The following is a 19114-nucleotide window of genomic DNA, read 5'->3' on the forward strand; positions in this document are numbered from 1 at the left end:
GGTGGGGCCACCCCTAGGCAGGTGGGCCTCTGCTGTTTAAGAAAGGTAGCTGAGCAGGTCCTGGGGAGCAAGTCAATAAGCAGCATTCCTCTGAACTCTTTGCTTCGGTTCCTGCCTTGAGGTCTTAGCCTGACTTCCCTCAGTGATGGGTTATCGCCTGACGTGTGAGATGAAATAAACACTTTTCTCTCTAAGTCACTCCTGGTCATGATGTTTAGCATAACAACAGAAAGCAAACTATAGCATGTATCATTATAAGAAAGACTTATTTGAAAACACTTAATCGAAGCATAATTCATCAGGAGGAGAAATTTCCAGAAGTCTTGCTGCTTGTCTTAGTTAAGGTTTCTTTTGCCGTGAAGAGACACCATGACCACAGCAACTCTTTTAAAGGAAAGCATTTAATTGAGGCTGACCTACAGCTCAGAGGTTCAGTCCATTAGCGTCATAGCAGGACTCTGGAGAAGGAGCTGAGAATTCTACATCTTGATCTGGAGGTCACAGGAAGTGATCTGGGACATTGGGTATAACTTGAGCACATATGAGACCTCAAAGCCTGCCTCCACAATGATACTCTTCTTCCAACAAGGCCACACCTCCTTATGGAGCCACTCCCTAGGAGCTTATGGGGACCAAATACATTCAAACTACCACACTGATAAACATTCAAATCCCACACAAATACTAGATATAGCCATGATGGTCATTGCTTTGCTGATCCGTTGAGGCTTCTTTGTGATTCGAGTGTTGAAAAGTCATCCGTGGGGACCAATCTCCATGAAATCCTACTGAACAGACAGCTTGTGATCAGGTGCTCTGGATGTCTGTATGTTCGGAGATCTATGACTTGGAAGCACATCTCAACTTTTTTGTTTGTTTTCATTTTTTTAATTAGATTTATTCATTTTATTTCATGTGTGAATGTTTTACCTGCATGTACATGTGTGTACCTCATGCATGCTTGGTATCTGCAGAGATCAGAAGAGGGCATTAGATCCCCTGGAACTGAAGGTTGGGAGTCACCATGTGGGTGGTGGGGATCAAACCTGGGGCCTCTGCAAGAACAACCAGTGCTCTAAACAACTGAGCCATTTCTCCAGCCCCACGTCTAGACTTTTACAAGCTCATTGGCCCATTTGATAAAGACATGGGGTCAGCACCAGGCTATACTCAGAAGGTCTGTATTAGATGCTAGTTTTTGTTCACACTCTTTACCATTTTTTTGTATTTTTTTCTTATTTTCATAATCTTTTGACTTGCTTCAATTTTGTCTTCAAACTCTAGGGGTGAAAGAAAACCAAAAATCGATCTCTTCAGGACCTGTGTCGCTGCAATCCCTCGACTGCTGCCGGACGGCATGTCCAAACTTGAACTTATTGACTTGCTGGCCAGGTGGGTGAAAACAATCTCAGCTGTTAGCCAATCAAAATTGATTTTACTCTTTTGTCATTGCGTGAAGAAACAGAGTAGAGCGTTTGCTTTCAACTGATGGAGGTTTACTTCATAAGGTGTTGTCCTAGGTCTTATGTGTGGACAGGAAGAAAGAACTTAGTTGTTTTTGGTTTTGTTTTAGTTTTAATGATGGGACTTGTGTTGGGTACACTCTCTGTTACTGAGACATATCCCCGGTTCCCTCTTTTACTCTATTTGAGACATGGTCTCTCTAATCACCAGGCTGGTCATAAATTACAGTCTTCCTGCCTCAGCCTCCAGACTGTAGACTTGACTTGTAACCCTTTAAGACATCTGTTTTGTTTTGATTTCCATGCCCAAGGGGTTTAAAATAAATACAAATGTCTTCACAGTCGCTAACATCCCGAGCGTGGGCCTGCACAAATGAATAGCACACAGTAGACCCTTGAGTTCAGTGGGCAGAGGGGCCAACTGTGGACCAAGGAAGCCAGAGAATAAAAGGCCTCCAGGGAAAGACTGAGTTCAGAAAAGTCAAGGGAAGGGCGTGGCCTCCCTGTGAGAGCTCGTCTGAGGTCTGGCCCTCAGTTTGAGGTACCTAGACTCTCTGATGAGGTCAAAAGAGACAGTAATCTTAAATCTAACAGTAGTTATCCTGAAAGCTACCAAAAATCACGCTCGTCTTTCTTCCCATCTTCCATATGACTACACAGCCCAACTCAAACCTAAAAACTGTTTGCTTTGAGTGAAAGTATGTCATTGTAGTTTGTAGTCATCGTCTCCTATAATCAGAAACTCCTGTTGACAACTTGACAACCTATGTCTTTCATTTAAAATCAAAAAAATCAACATAGAAGGCAAAACTATTGTCACTGGGATGTGGGAGATGGGAGGGAGATTTAAGATTCATTGCCGGATTGGGGAAATGAAGGGAATAAAAAGAGTTAGGAAAGCCAATAATGAAAGGACCTAGACGCCCGCCTAGAGAGAGAATTTTAGCGGCAGGCGACACCATTGACAAGCCATTTTAGGGACTTACAAGACGGTCCAGAGGGCGAAGAGGCTAGACAGCCTGAGTTCAGTCCTCAGTGTCTACATGGTGGGAGGAGAGAACTGACCCCTGACCGTTGTCCTCTGACCTCCAGGCATCTACTGGATCATGTATGTACCCACACAAGCATACACACACACACACACACACACACACACACACACACACACATACACACATGTATATACAATAAATGTAATTTTGAAAATTGTTTTATTTGGATTGGAAAGGTCAGTTCTGCCGTTGAGAGCACTGACTGGACCCTTGCGGAGGACTCCGGCTCAGCTCCCAGCACCCACCTGGCATCTCACAGTCGTCTATAGCTCCTGTCCCAGGGGCTCTGCTGCCCTGATCCAAACTCACCAGGCACCCATGTGGTGCACAGTCACCTATGTAGGGCAAAGATCCATACCCTCACAATCACGGTGATGCTCAGACTTGAACTCAGGTCCTCCGGAAGAGCAGCCAGTGCTCTTACCCATCAAGCCACCTCTCCTGTCCCCCATAGATGTAAATATTTAAATGCCATTTGAGGTACATTAATCTGATAATGGCAGCAAAAAGGAAAGCCTAGGAAAGAGAAAAAATATTAGTGCCTAACCCCCTAGGCGAACCCCAAAACCTGAGGATGCCCCTGGGATGGGAGCCTCGGTTTGTCTCTTTAGATTCTGATGGGCCGAGGTTCTTAGGTTAGAGAAGGGAACAGCCTTGGTTACACACAGCTCATCTTTTTCCGGTCCTCCTACTGCATGAGAGGCAGAGGACACCAACAAAGGGGCTCCAACTAGCAGTCTAGGACAGAGAGGACCCCGAGCTTTTAGACAGGAGCTTTTATTGCCTGCTACTCTCCGCACCCTTCTCCATGCCTCTAACATAGGGCGATGCTGAGTGTGAAGGCTACTGGAGATCCTAAGACTTCCCTTCCTGCTCATGTGTGTATGTGTGTGTGTGTGTGTGTGTGTTACCTCCCATCAGTCACCGGAGCCTGTCTGTTGCTTCAAGCCATGAATTCTCCTCTCTATCCCAAGCTTAGAAGTTACTTTAAGAATGGCATGGACTGGGGAGAAAATACAATAGAAAGAGTTTGCCTCCACATGTGCGAGGCTCTGAGTCTAATCCCCAGCCCCTGCAAAATTGTGTAAGGTTTAGACAATTAACGCTGTCCGTTGGCTTTGCTAAGGCCCAGCAAGCAGGGAGGCTGAGGCAAAGAGGGGGAAATGGACCTGAATTGATTGGGGGAGGAGAAGAGTGAGGAAGGAAGGGACTGGGGTCCCATGAGGGTCGTCCACTCAAGGAGTCTCCTGGAATGAGGGTAGGGACTGAGAACAAAGAGAATCTCTGGACAAATTCCGGAATGGCCCAGAAACACAAAGGAGTCACCGGCCAGTTTACTGTGGACAGCAGTAGACAGGTTGACAACCAGAAGTCAGTATTTTTGTGGCAGGACATGGGAGGATCCGGGAACCAGGGATCAGGACTTGAAGAAATCTGTAGCTAAGGCCCCTACCACTAGCCATGTGAACCAACAGAGAGCAAGGTCCTGACGGAGGAAACAGGAGGGAAGAATGGGAAGATGGCAGAATTTTCTCGAAAGTTTGAGTTTGGTATCCCTGCTTGCTGTTTTACTGTCTGGGCGACCTAGACAAATTATTTAAACCCCCAGCATACCCTTTCTCCATGGGTAAAAATTTGGTAATTTTAGAAGGATGCTGCTTGTCTCTGAGGACCCTTGAGAGGGCTAAATAACGCTGAGGCATCTACACCCTGCTTAGACAGAGGGGAGTCTGTGGGAAAGCGCCAGTTATCAGTTTGGGGTGGGAGGGACATTGACTTCCTTCAGAGATGTAGCTGGTAATGGCCTACATGAAAGCCTTTGAAATGCCAGGCTTTTTAGATAACGTGGAGTATTCTGGGAGAGCGCCCAGCACTGCTTTGCTTTGGGTCTGGTAGAAGGCTCTTAACCTCTGAAATCACCTTGACAGGCCTAATCCGGTGATGCTGGAATCTGCGGACCTTGGTGCCAGACACGCGGGGAGGGGATTGTTAGACATCGTTGGAATGTCTGGGCTATTTATAGCGTCCTGTTTATTATTGTGTACATTCTTATAAAGCCCAAAGCCATGAGTACTGTTTTTTAGAGGAGAAAGGAACAAATAAATATTCTTGAAAGTTCAAGAAAAATAGCCAGACTATTGGAAGCTTGTTAAAAGGGCTTTTTTTAAAAAAATAAAAAATATAAACTTCAAAGGAAGTTTATAAAAATTAAAAAGTCAGAGGGTGTTCTCAGAGAGCAATAAAGAGCCTGTGACCTATATATACACCAGGTCCTCTGTGTCCTGGGAAAATGAGGTGCTTCACGTGCCCCCCACCCAGAGGTCCAGAGATAAAGGTGTAGTGATCTACTCACGAAAAATGTGCATTTCTGTTGCCACACAGGAAGATTTCCAGCACTCTGCCTGCCCTGCAAAGTCCTATCAAGATTGTGCTGAATTGACTTGATGCAATATAAACAGCCTGGCCAGAGGAGGGCGCTAGACTCTTCACACTTACTCAATAGTGCATTTTTACCAGAAAATTAGGGTTTCTTCATAATTGGAAAAGCCAGACCAGTGTTCATTCATCCCTTACTGGTTAAGCTCCCAGTAAGGGGTTTCAAGGATGTGTCCCATGTGACTGCTGCAGGCCCACCATGCCAGCACTTCTGGGTCCAGCTAAATACTGCAGACACACAAGCCACAGACAGTAGTGTGTGGAATGAGGCTGGCAAGCCTCCTTCTCCAAGCTACTAAATTTCTGACATCATATGTATTGTTCAGCCAATGAATAATGGCTGGTCTGAGAAATCTTACCCAGTGGGTTTCCTGGAGGCTGTGGAGATTGTCCTGGCTTCGTGGTCAAACCCCAAGTTGTCTTACATTCCTGTTCTTGCATGGAGCCTGTGTGGATTGGCTGGAGGGGTGCCCCCAAGGGTAGACCCTGTGTGGATTGGCTGGAGGGGTACCCCCAAGGGTAGACCCTGCATGGATTGGCTGGAAGGGTATTCCCAAAGGGTAGAGCCTGTGTGGATTGACTGGAGGGTACCCCCAAGGGTAGACCCTGTGTGGATTGGCTGGAAGGGTATTCCCAAAGGGTAGAGCCTGTGTGGATTGACTGGAGGGGTGCCCCCAAGGGTAGACCCTGTGTGGATTGGCTGGAGGGGTACCCCCAAGGGTAGACCCTGCGTGGATTGGCTAGAAGGGTATTCCCAAAGGGTAGAGCCTGTGTGGATTGACTGGAGGGGTACCCCCAAAGAGTAGAGCCTGTGTGGATTGGCTGGAGGGGTGCCCCCAATGAATCTCCACATACAAGGTGGGAGCTTACTTCTCCCCAATTTTTTTCTCTCACTCAGCTTCCCAGATGTGTCCGATTTCTTCCTTAGACCACAAAAAAGACAGTGTCCCTGACTGTCCTATGTCCTGTTGTGTTCTCAGGTCCATATATGCATTAGAGATTTGATAGCCATTATTTGCTCCCCCTTCAAAACTTTGACTTCATTAATATGACACCCACCTCATAGGGCTGTGAGAATTCAGTAATACATGGAGATGGCTTAGCATAGCACGTACACACAGCTCACGACAGCGGTAACGCACGGAGACGGCTTAGCATAGCACATACACACAGCTCACAACAGCAGTAGTTCTTTTCAGCGAATCTTCACTCTTGCACGAAATATTCCGTGTTATACAGTTTTTGTAAGTTTCTAGGTAAGCTGGGTACAGACCCATTCCTGATTTTAGACAAGGAGTCTGTCTGTTCGGAAATTAAAACTGGGGCTAGAGAGATGGCTCAGCGATTAAGCAACCCAGGTCCCCTGGAAGAGCAACCTAGGTCCTCTGGGTTCAGTTCCCAGCACCCACAAGGCAGCTCACCACTGTCCCTAACTCCAGTTCCGGGGGATCCAGCGCCCTCTTCTGGCCACAAAAGTATGTCCACAGATATACATGCAGTCAAAGCACCTATACATACTTTTTTATTAAAAAAAAAAATTCAGATCTGGCTCCTTCCATTTACAGAGATTCCTGAGACTGAGCCCCGCTGTCTTCTATCTAGTGGTTTTTTTATTAATTGGTGGATGCATCTGAGGTGCGGCTATGTAACCTGTGATATCTGAAGTGCATTAACCACTTCCTTCACTTCCCTTTTGGAGCACGCTGGGTTGCGGAAAGCGCAGCTGGCGAAGAACAGCCTCCAGCTGTGTGTGTTGCCTCACTAACTGCTTGACCCGACATGTAGTTCAGCACCCAGCAAATAGATGGAGGTCACCTCTACAATGCTCCCCCAGACAGAACGGCCATGTCTTCTGGTAAACTGGAGCTGACCAGCAGCCTGCCCCTCAGCCTGCTGGGTTCCCTTTGCAGCCTGTGATAGTATCGCCAGACCACTGGCTTGATGGCCTCTGCCTAGGAATATTTTTTCTTAACCCTTCGTAATTTAGACAGGGATGTCTCTGCCAACTGATCTTTTCTCTTCAGCTTACGTTTCATCAATCTGAAACACACCCAGATAACCAGAGTATTATTACAAGCCCTTAGCTAATTGATGAAAATCTGGAACTTGCCCGGTAAAGAGGTTTGTGCTATGCGTCATTTGTCTGACCTGATAACCAAAGGTCAGCTCTGTCTGGACTGCACCCACCCCTCAATGCATCTTTATTGGTTCAGCTAAACCCTTGTGCAAGAAGCATGTGCCCTGGGGGGTCCATGTAATTGACTCACGCCAATTACTTGCTCTAGATCACTGCAGATAGAGCCCCAGGGCATCTCGCTTTGGCACATACCTGTGGGAAACGTCCTCTTGTTTGCTAGCTTACCTGAGCCACTGGGCTAGCGCCAGCTCCTGATGCCAGCCGCCTGGAGGGCAGCCCCACTGATGTTGCGGTGGTAGTTTCCTTTTGTCTGCTTCAGGGCTAAATCCCTGAGGAGGCCTCTTGGCCTATCCTCGGTGCTTTTATTTGGTGTTTTAATTATTGTCTTAAAAGTCCCTGAAACTGTTTTAAAAACCCCCAAACAGATATGTTTCTTAAAAATTTTTCCTTGAGTCCTCAAGGCAAATCAGACGTCTTCACAGACTGCTTCTTTTTAATCTCTCTGTTGTCATTTAGCTACTGATCAGAGGCTCTTGGAAAAGAAGGGTGGGATCGATTGAACTCATAGTATTCGAGACCTGCTCTTGGGGTGAAAAATGGAAATAACATCCCTCCAAGAGGCATGGCCACCCAGAATAGCAAAGACTGCCTCACCATGGTACTCCTGGGGACTTTAAAATGGTCTTGCACTGTGCGCTTGGAGTCAAGACCGATTCCAGATTGCAGGTTGTTTGAATCCATGCGGTAGATGAGGACTGAACTAACGTCATGGAGAAAACTCATGGCTTCCTCTGGGCTCAGTGTGGCACAGCTCTCGCTCTCGGTGCCGCCTGATTCCAGAGCTGTGTTGCTTTGCTGGAGCCGCTGCAGGAATGTGCCACAACCTGGGGGCTTAAATAAGAGCAGCTGCTGGTCTCTCGGGTCTGGAGACTGCAAGTTCAAAGCCAAAGTGAAGGCAATGTTGCTTCCCTGTGAATGCTGGGAAAGCGTGTTTGCTCGGGGCCTCTCAACCTCGCTTCTGGTGGCTACCTGGTGATCTCTGGCATTGCCCGGCTTGTGGAAGCATCACCATGACCATTATTCTACCTTCACATGGTACTCTCCTGGCATCTATGTATCTCCAGAAGTCCTCTTGCAGAGATTGCCAGTCCTACTGGATTAGAGTCCCAGCCTACTCCCCATATGACTTGATATTTGTGTAATTATTTCTGCAGTGGCCCTAATTCCAAACAAGGTTTGCTTTATAAAGGGAGGGGGAGGGTGTCAGGTGTCCACACAGGAGTTTTATGTGTAACACAATTCAATCCAGTATCTTTACCATTGATTAACATTTTTTCATTTAATGTTAATTCCCAATTGTTACAATATTATACTTCCTTAAAATATGGTTTGATATCTTTGGAAGATTATGATCCTGAATGTCTTAGAAAATAAACATATAAATATAATAAATTAAAATCATAAACCTAAAACGAGAAAAAGGCCAGACGATGGTGGCACATGCCTTTAATCCCAGGAGGCAGAGGCAGGTGGATCTCTGTGAGTTCGAGGCCAGTCTGGTCTATGGCGTAAGTTCTAGGACAGTCAGGGCTAAATAGAGAAACCCTGTCTCGAAAAACCAAAACAACAGCAAGGAGCTAGTGAGTTCAAACCTTAAACAGCAAAGGTAACTTGAAACTATTTAGAGAAAGGCTGGAGAGAGATGGCTCAGGGGTTAAGAAACACCAGTTGCTCTTGCAGAAGACTTGGGGTCAATTCCTGACACCCACATGGTAGCTCACAGCCATCTGAAACTGCAGTTCCAGAGGATCAAGTGTCCTCCTCTGGTCTCTGTATGTGTCACACACACACACATGCTACATGCAGACAAAACACTCATACATACAAAATAAAAATAAAGCCAGGCATGGTGGTGCATGCCTTTAATCTCAGCGTTCGGGAGGCAGAGACAGGAAGATCTCTATGAGTCTAGGCCTGCCTGGTCTTCATGGTGAGTTCCAGGCTAGCCTGTGCTATACAGCAAAACCCAGTCCCAAATAATTCTACTAATAATAACAATAAAAGCCTTTTTTAAGATGGTAGTATTGGGAGTGGCTCATGGAGGCTCCAGGGGAACTGATAGTTTTGAAACTCTTAAGTCAGTGTAAAATTAAACTTTAAAAACGTATTCATTTAAGTCATTTATTAAGAATTAAGTGAGGCTCATTTTCAACCACAAGTAGAAGTAGAGAACTGCGCATTCTTTCATCCGCCGCGAAGCAAACGGAAGCTGGTCCTCTCATCCCTCTCTTTTCCCAGGCTCTCCATCCACATGGACGATGAACTGCGGCACATCGCGCAGAACTCTCTTCAGGGGCTGCTGGTTGATTTTTGCGACTGGCGGGAAGACGTCCTCTTCGGTTTTACAAACTTCCTGCTCCGGGAAGTCAACGACATGCATCACAGCCTCCTCGATTCCTCCCTAAAGTTGCTGCTGCAGTTGCTCACCCAGTGGAAGCTGGTCATACAAACCCAGGGAAGAGCCTACGAACAAGCCAACAAAATCAGAAACGCCGAGGTGATTCCCCAGCCAGCCCACTCACTGCACACTTTTATGTCTCACACACACACACACACACACACACACACACACACACACACACACACACACAAAGACAGTAAGTTTAGCTGGGCGGTGGTGGCACACACCTTTAATCCCAGCACTTGGGAGGCAGAGGCAGACGGATCTCTGAGTTCGAGGCCAGCCTGGTCTACAAGAGTTAGTTCTAGGACAGGCTCCAAAGCTACAGAGAAACCCTGTCTCCCCACCCCCCCTCCAAAAAAAGACAGTAAGTTTAGAGAACCTTCGGAGTTCTTTCCTACTATGTATTACCTAGGACCTGCCTTTGATGCCCTTAGTTCTTCCGGCAGCCACATTGTGACCAAGAACTCAGGATATGATCTTTCATTAGGTTGGACTTGTTAACTCCAACAAGGAGTATGTAAAGAGTAGAAATTGTTTTGGGTTTTTTTTTCCACCTGAAAGAATTATGATCACACATTTGTTTATAAAAGCAAATGGCCAGTGTAAAGGAGAGATGGCTCAGAGATTAAGAGCGCGTACTGCAGGGCTGGAGGTGCCCTCTTCTGGCCTACAGGCAGATGTGCAGACAGAACACTGTTCACAGAATGAATGAATGAATGAATGAATGAATGAATGAGGTGCAGCCAAGTTCAATTTCCAGAACCCATGTCGGATGACTTGAAACTTTCAATATTCCAACTTCAGGGCATTTGACACCTCTGGCCTAAATGAGCACCCATTATCTTGTGGGCACATATGTACACATAACTGAAAATTGTAATCTTTAAAAATAAGGACAAATGACTGAAGGATTGAAAGCTAGAACTGGACAGGGATGTGGGCATCGAGAAAGATTATGGTAGATACCACAGTTAGCTGTGTACCAGGCTGTGGGCATCGAGACAGACGAGGGTAGATCTCACAGTTGGCTGTCTACCAGGCTGGTTTTCTTCCTGATTAGCAATGTGCTTGTCACTCCATCCTGCACCCACAGAGACGGAAATGCCATCTCAGGATTTCTTGAGAATGAATAGTAAAAATGAATCTAGCAATCTGGGAAGGGCCTTGAAGAGGACCTGATTCTGGTGCCACACGGCGAGCTGACAGTGGCTATGCAGATGGCTCTGGTTCTGGATGGACAGTGTCATCAGTGGCTCCGAGGCCCGTGTGGCCTCTAGGTGGCATAGCAGCACCCAGGGAACAGTGAGGGTGGGTTCAGGTCCCTGTGTGCAACACTCACAAAAGACAGCTGCCTAAGAACAGGAATCCTGAATGGCAGTGGCCCCAGGGTATTAGTTGTCTTTGCTGAAGGGTCACGTGACTGCAGTTTGGGGACTTCCTGAACAGGTCGTGTAAACACGCAAAGCTTGAATTAGATTCCTCCCAGGGAAAATGCAAATGAGTGTGATGGCTCACACCTCTAATCCCAACACTTGGGAGGCAGGGGTAGGAGGATGGTAAATTCTAGGCTAACCTGAACTGCATAATGAGATCCCGTCTCCAAAAGGCAGGTAAAAGGGAGCAAGAGGTAACCCAGCAGTTGAGTGTGCACTGTTCTCCCAAAGGGCCAAGAACAGTACCCTATCAAGGAGCTCACAATTGTCCACTAATTCCAGTTCCAGAGGATCTGATGCCCTCTTCTGGACTCAGCCTACACGCAGGTGCGCATACACCCCACAGACACATGCCTGCGATTAAAAACTAATAAAGCTGGGCAGTGGTGGCACATGCCTTTAATCCCAACACTCAGGGAGGCAGAGGCAGGTAGATCTCTGTGAGTTCGAGACCAACCTGGTCTACAAGAGTTAGTTCCAGGACAGGCTCCAAAGCTACAGAGAAACCCTGTCTCGAGAAAAACAAAAACAAAACAAAACAAAAAAAAGCTAATTAAAATATTTTTAAAGCTTTTAAAAATAAATGCAAATAAACAATAATGACTACTCGCCCCCACCACCCCACCCCCAAGAGAACCTAAATTCTCTTCTGAAAAATCTCCAGCTTTGGGTTTGAGCTGTCCCTGGGAGTAGAGAACTTGCCTAGTACATAGGATGCTCTAAGTTCAGCCTTCCCACACATATATACATATATACACATATATACCTTACCTCCCATGTGTGAGTGTGTGTGTGTGTGCGCGCGCGCATGCACGCACACGTGTGCATGCACGCACACACATACAAATGTAAGCAAGTCTCAGTAAAAAGAAAAATCTTTGAAAGTTCAACTCAGCCGTGTCTTTGGTCTATAGTAAACTTCATTGGAAACAAATTAGACCCCTTTGACGCTGGTATTGCATAATCCCAAATGGTGTGACCAGAAACCGGACTTGTTTCTTCTCTCTGAACAGCCTTTGAACAGTCTTTTCTCATCAGAGCCAACAGATGGCTGGTGCTAGCGCAAAGCACCCATTGACCTGAAAAGCAAAAAGGGAATTAGGATATTTCATGAATAATAATCAATTCACACACTCTGTCTCTAAGCTGCTGCAATGTGTTTTAATATGGCAAAGCCCAAATGTGCAGACAAGCTGTCCTCCCTCCCTTGTTGTTCTGCTAAACTCGGAATGTGTTCTTGTACGACAGCTCATTCCCAATGGCTCCAGCCACAGGATGCAGTCGGAACGAGGCCCCCACTGCAGCGTCCTCCACGCTGTCGAAGGCTTTGCTCTCGTCTTGCTCTGCAGCTTCCAGGTGGCCACACGCAAACTGTCCGTGTTGATACTCAAGGAAATCCGGGCCCTCTTCCTGGCCCTGGGTCAGCCTGAGGTATGGCGTGTTCTCGGGAAGTCTGGCCATTCCTTCCAACAGCTTTGGATTAAAAATTAGAAATAACACATTACTGTTGCCTGTATGCAACATTGTTGATACACTGTTGGGTTTTTAATTGGGTAGTGGCTTTTTTTCTCTTTATTTTGTTTTGAGACAGGATCTGGAACTCTGTGGACCCAGCAGGCCTTGAACTCACGGAACCCTGCCTGCCTCAGCCTCCTAAATTCTGGGATCAAAGGCATACAGCACCATTCCCAGGCTATAATTTAAATTCTTTTAAAAATCCTGTTAACTGATTTTTAAGGTTTTGTCTATTGTTATTTTATGTGTATGAGTGTTTTCCATGCATCTGTGTGTACCATGGGCCTGCAGGGTCCTCCTTGCAAGCCAGAAGTCATTAAGCCTACTGGAACTGGGGTTGCAGACAGTTGTGAGCTGCCCTGTGGGTGCTGGGAACCGAACCCTGGTCCTCTCTGTTGAGCCATCTCTGCAGCCCCCTATACTAGCCTTTGTTTTTTGTTTTGTTTTTTGCTTCTTTTGAGCATTTCATACTGAATTTACCACATTTCCATACAACACTGTCCCCACTTCAACTCCTCTATGTTCCCGTCAATTTCACTATCTCTTCCTTGACTATTATTGTTGTGTATATGTTATGTATCAATACAGCCTGCTGAGTCTACTTAGTGTTGCTCATACACACATGTGTTTAGGGCTGACCAGCTAGGATCAGATAACCTGTTGGAGGCTCATCCATGGAGAAGACTAATTCCTTCTCAGCAGCCATAAACTGCCTGTAGCTCTCCATCGGTGGGTGGGGCCTTGTGAGACTTCCCTCATCCACACTGGAATACTAATTGTATTGGTACTGTTGCGATTTCATGGGCATGACAATGCCCTTCATCTACTAGAGGCAAATCATGTATTCTGACAGTGACTGAAGAGACCATTTCTAATTTCCTAAATGGTCCTACTTTACCAAGAATTTTACGATTAATTAAGTTATGGGTCATTTTTCTCAGTGTTCTACATACATCTAATTAAGAAGATGCTATGTATTCACTAGAGAATAGACTAGGAGAAGTAATACATCTTCTTTAAAAAGTCACGGTGCCAAACCAAATGGCTTCATTTCGGTGACGATGGGAAAAATATGTCCTCCCAAGATAAGAGGCAGAGCTGCACAATCTGTGGGTAACACAGGATGTGGGGGTTTGTCTATAGCATGTTTTCTTTGGGACTAACAGTCAGTCACAGTCCCCATTATCAGTTATTCTGGTGAGCCAGGGACCCCAAATAAGAAGCATTCTAGTGTCCCAGCGAGGCATGTTCCTGCAGGGTTTCTGTTCCAGAATCTTATCGCAGAGGCGTGGATGCCTGTCTCTGTGACTAGTGTACAACGCCAGTATTTAGATTCTCGAGTGTGTGCAGGTCTTTGAAACCGGAGCTTTCGTTATCTTGCCCTGGAAACCGAAAGCCTGTGTATCCTCAGGACCACAGGGTGGTAGTCCCTGCCTTCTCTCTCCTGACACTCAAATCTCTCTGAGAAAACCTTCATCGCCGTCTGGCAAGCTGCTCTGCTCCGTGTCCTGGGCTACGGGGTGGGAGGGAAGGACGCATTTCCCATGGGTGTAACTGACTTCTCCTTCGCACAGGATGATGACAGGCCGATGATTGATGTCATGGATCAGCTCAGTTCTTCCATTCTGGAAAGCTTCATTCACGTAGCGGTTTCAGATTCGGTAAGGAAATGGGTGGTCCCCGGCGCTGTCTGATGTCAGGTGTAAGTTCCCAGCCTATCTCCAAAACAGAGCCAAACACAACGTGTGTCAGAAGAAGGCTCCTGGCAGGGCAAGAGCCTGAGGTACAGAGAGCTGGGAAGACAAGATTAGCTTCTCAGATAATTGCAGTGGACACGTCTGAAAAAAAAAAAATTCAGACAAAATTTGAGCCTTAGAAATACAAGTTAATATTTTTTGAAAACTTCAATTTCAAGGAAAATTACTTTGGGTTCTTAAAGAAAATTAATGTACTTCAATTACTGTCTTTAGTATTTAATCTTTGTCTAATTTTGTACTTAACGTTTTATGCTACAGTAGTCTCAATGTGCAAACTCTACTTCTGTGTTACTTGGTAGCTTACACGATGGTTTCATTTCCAGTAGCCTTGACCTGCACAGTTATTAAAACCCAAAAATATTAAGAGGGAAAGGAAGGGCCAGGGGAAGGGATAGCTCAGGGACACAGCACTTGTTCGTTGCACACAGGCATCAAGCATCACCCTCCCATTGCCACACAAAGAGAACACAGCTGCTGGGAGGCACAGGCGCCCGGAGTCACAGGAAGGGTCCGCTGTGCCCCGTGCTGGCTCAGGCTCTGGGAGAACTCTACCAGCTGTACACACACTGTCATCATTGGAAATGCAGAGTGACCATTTCAACGCCCCGAGCGGGTAGAAGGAAAATCAAAGCTGGCTTTAGATATCCATATTTCAAAACAGAAAATTCCAGTGAGTGAACCGAACCTGGGTCCATTTCCGCTCCACAGACAGGCAGGGGAATCCGGGGGTGACGGGGGAACGCATAGCTCTAGCCCATGCCTAGCGCAGAGGCCTGCCACATAGCAGATTGTGGGAGGGAACCTGTTAGCTTTGCATGGCCTTCCCTGACTTGGAACAGAAAGTGCTGGCTTTTGGTGATAATAATCATGATAATGGCTAAAACCATCGGCCAGGCACTGCAGGCCAGACAACCAGAGTAAAGAAGCACGCGTCCTCGTATGTGACAGTTATTTGAACATGAGATGGGATGGTCACAGTAGTTCTTATACCTGCACATCCCCTTATCTGTAGATAGCCTTTCCATGTATTCACATGATTTCCTCCTGTGGTGTGGGAGGATTGTCTGTATTCCGTCAATCATGTTTTAAATAAATGCTGATTGGCCCATTAGGTCAGGCTTCTTATTAGTCCTTGTAACTTATATTAACCCATTATTCCGATCTATTTTAGCCATGTGGCTCGGTACCTTTTTTGGTGGGGCAGCTCACATCCTACTGCTTCTGTGATCTGGGTAGGAGTGGGAGGAATCAGCTTCCTCCTTCCCAGAATTCTCCTGTTCTCATTGCATCGTTTCTACTTCCTGTCCGGTTTTCCCACCTATCCTTCCTGCCTGACCAATCAGCATTTATTTAAAACATGATTGACAGAACACAGACAATTCTCCCCACACCACCTTCTGTGTTTGCTGGAATCAGAGCTTAAGCAGGAGTCACCAGGTCAGCGCCCCATGCTTCAGAAGAGAAGGGAGCACCAGCCATGTGTTTCCACATCCATTATCTCGTGGGATTCCCAAAATGGTGTTAGGAGAGATCAGTTATAATCACTTAGTCACAGATGAAGGAGAAGAAAGTATGGACTCGGGGACTTCGCCAGAACACAGGTCTTAGACAGAGTACTTCACAGGGTCTCATCCCTCTGACTCTAAAGGTCCAATTCCACCAGCCCAGTAATGAAGGCCAGATCTGTAACATTTACCCAGGGGAGTTCATGGCCCCAACGGATGGCATGTACCACCTTATAAAGGCATAACTAACAAAAAGGTAGGCTTGCCCCCTTAGAACAATAGATATGTTATTTACAGAATTGGTATTGCCATGGCTTCAGAGACGGCTCAGTAGTTAAGAGCACTGACTGCTCTTCCAGAAGACTGGGTTCAATTCCCAGAACCCACATGGCAGCTCACAACTGTCTGTAATTTCAGTTCCCAGGGACCTGACACCCATGGAAAAACAACAGTGCACATAAAATAAAAATAAATAAATTAAAAATTAGTATTGCTTAACTATTGATAAGAATACTTAAGAGAATAAAATGTCAGAACTTATCAATTCATACATATATTTACCTTTAAAGAAATTTTTGAAATATATTGGCTTGATATCATAGGTTAAAAGACAAGTGCCTATCTCATCTCAAAAAATCATCCGGAGAACGCCCTTCATCAAAGGGACAGTGTCCACCGTTTCTCCAAACCACAGGCAAAATGCCTCATTCTAATAAAGAGGAAAAACACCATGTACGCATCCCCACACGGAGATCACAGGAGCGAAAACACGTTTATGAATCTACACTTGAATAGTTCTTCAGGATTTTAAAATTGTAAATCTGGGACTAGAGAGATGGCTGAGTGGTTGAGAACACTTGTTCTTCAAGAAGGCCGGAGTTTGGATTCTCAGCACCCACATGTTGGCTCACAACCATCTGTAACTCTAGGGCCTAGAAATAATACTGCCCTCTTCTGGCCTCCACAGGCACCAGGCACAGATGTGGTGTGCACACATGCATGCGGGTATAGTATTCATTACATCAAACAAAAATAAAACTTACAATTATAAATCTGTGGTCTGGGTGTGGTGGTATATGCCTTTAATCCCAGCCCTTGGGAGTCAGAGGCAGGCAGATATCTCTGAGCTCAAGGCCAGCCTGATTTACATAGCAAGTTACAGGCCAACAAGACTTACCTCATGAGACCACATCTCAAAAACCAACAATAAAAAAATGAATGACTCTCGTCATCGAACTTTATACTTACTGTTGCTCATGGACTGGCAGAGAGTCTCGATTGATTCACACAGATGTCGTACGTGGTGGGTGCAGGATGGGTGTTGTAGATCCAAAGCTGGCCCATGGAATCAGAGGTCAGGAAAGGCCGTGTGCAGACAGGAGCGGCAGGCTGAGCCCTGGTGAGGACAGTCGTGTCTGTCTATCTTTGACCACCTGCCTCTTTGCCCACAGGCCACGCTGCCGCTGACCCACAACGTGGATCTCCAGTGGCTGGTGGAATGGAATGCCGTCCTGGTTAACAGCCATTACGACGTGAAGAGCCCGTCCCACGTCTGGATCTTTGCGCAGTCCGTCAAAGACCCCTGGGTCCTCTGCCTCTTCAGCTTCCTCCGGCAGGAAAACCTGCCGAAGCACTGCCCCACAGCCCTCAGCTACGCCTGGCCGTACGCCTTCACCCGGCTGCAGTCCGTGATGCCACTGGTAGACCCAAAGTAAGGTGGCCGTGTGTTCCCCTTGCTTCCTGCTTGGTTCCCTCCAATTTTCATTTTGTGTAAGGGGTTGGGCTATCATAATCTTCTCTAATTGTTTTAATTTCCTGCTCTAGAATCCTTAAAGTATAGTAGAGATTTAAACAACATACCCTTTCTAGAACAAGGGTTGGTTTTTCTTTTCCTTTAATAATCCCGCCCATCCTTGATGGACAGCTGCCCAGTTGGTTGCACCCTCCTAACGATCTTTATTTAATGAGTGATATTGACAGACTGGCTTGGTAGCATGTGCCTACAATCCTAGTACTCAAGAGGCTAATGTAGGGTTGCCATAGCTCAAGGCCTGCCAGGCTATATACAGGCAGGCCTGTATAGGCCTATATAGAGGTTATCTCAAACACAGTCCCCCAAAATGAAGAATTTGGGCTGGAGAGCTAACTCAGTGGTTAAGCTACACACACACTGATCTTGAAGAAAACCCAGGTTCAGTTCCAGCACCCACATTAAGGGGTATCGTGTGATGTTTTACTCTTTGGCTTTTTGAGGAGTAAAAACTGCCACCCAGTTCCCAAATAAATCACACCCAGAGGCTTATTCTTAGTTACGATTGCCTGGCTGTAGCTTGGCCTGTTTCTAACCAGCTTTTCTTATCTTAAATTAACCCGTCTACCTTTTCTCTCTAGGGTTTTATCTTTCTTACTTCTGTGTATCTTACTTTCCTTCTTGCTCCACGGCTGGTGGGGTGGCTCCTGATGTCCTTATCTCCTTGTTCTCTTGCTGCTCCTGTTCTCCTTGCTCCTTCTGTGTATACCCTGCCTGCCAGCCCCGCCTATCCTTGTTCCTGCCTCGCTATTGGCTATTAGGACCATCAGTTGTTTTAGGCAGGCACTGTAACAGAGCTTCACAGAGTTAAACAAACACAGCATAAGCAAAAGTCACGTGCCTGAAAAATAATATTCCCCAACAAAGGGGATTGAATGGCTCACAACCCTCTGTAACTCCAGCTCTAAGGTATCCAATGCCCTCTTTTGGTCTCTATGGGCACCTCCTACACTCGTGTGTATACACACACACACACACACACACACACACACACACATGCACACACAATTAAAAATAAAATAAATAAAAATCCAACTAGTTTTACCTTTGTGTGTGTCTCTGTATCTCCAGCAGCCCAATCAATGCCAAGAAAACCAGTACTGCAGGCAGTGGAGACAACTACGTCACCTTGTGGAGAAATTACCTCATTCTCTGCTTTGGAGTTGCCAAACCCAGTATTATGAGCCCGGGTCACTTACGAGCGTCCACTCCAGAGATAATGGCAACAACCCCCGATGGTACAGTGAGCTACGATAACAAGGTGACATGACAGGCTTCAGAGGAATTATTCTGTAAGGGTTTTTTTAGCTCATTTGTCTAGCGTTCCCAGTGCAAAGCGCACTGTGCCTGCCATCTGGAATAGCGCGGAATCAGATTTTCTCCCAAGACATCTCCAGGTTCCATTGAGCGTTCCTGAGAATAATTTATTGTTCCTCTTCCATGAGTGAGGAATGGAAGATTTAAGATTAGGAACCTTGTGTTCATCAGAGCCTCAAGTCTGGGTTTATATCCCCGCCCCCCTCCCTGTGCCCTCTTTCCCCC

General features: G+C 46.2%; 1 protein-coding gene across 7 annotated transcripts in view; it reads left to right on the forward strand.

Annotated features, from left to right (window-relative positions):
* Window positions 1–19114, forward strand: part of Fry (FRY microtubule binding protein) — a 393449-nt gene that overhangs the window by 270354 nt on the left and 103981 nt on the right. For all 7 annotated transcript variants that reach the window (XM_087902760.1, XM_087902759.1, XM_087902746.1 and 4 more), the window contains 6 exons: window positions 1285–1392; window positions 9387–9645; window positions 12234–12416; window positions 14075–14161; window positions 17214–17473; window positions 18644–18833. In XM_087902760.1, the coding sequence (XP_087758886.1) occupies window positions 1285–1392; window positions 9387–9645; window positions 12234–12416; window positions 14075–14161; window positions 17214–17473; window positions 18644–18833 (1087 nt within the window). The remainder of the gene's footprint in view (window positions 1–1284; window positions 1393–9386; window positions 9646–12233; window positions 12417–14074; window positions 14162–17213; window positions 17474–18643; window positions 18834–19114) is intronic.

Source organism: Myodes glareolus, chromosome 2, assembly GCF_982192425.1.
Source record: "Myodes glareolus chromosome 2, mMyoGla1.1, whole genome shotgun sequence".
NCBI classification, from domain to species: domain Eukaryota; kingdom Metazoa; phylum Chordata; class Mammalia; order Rodentia; family Cricetidae; genus Myodes; species Myodes glareolus.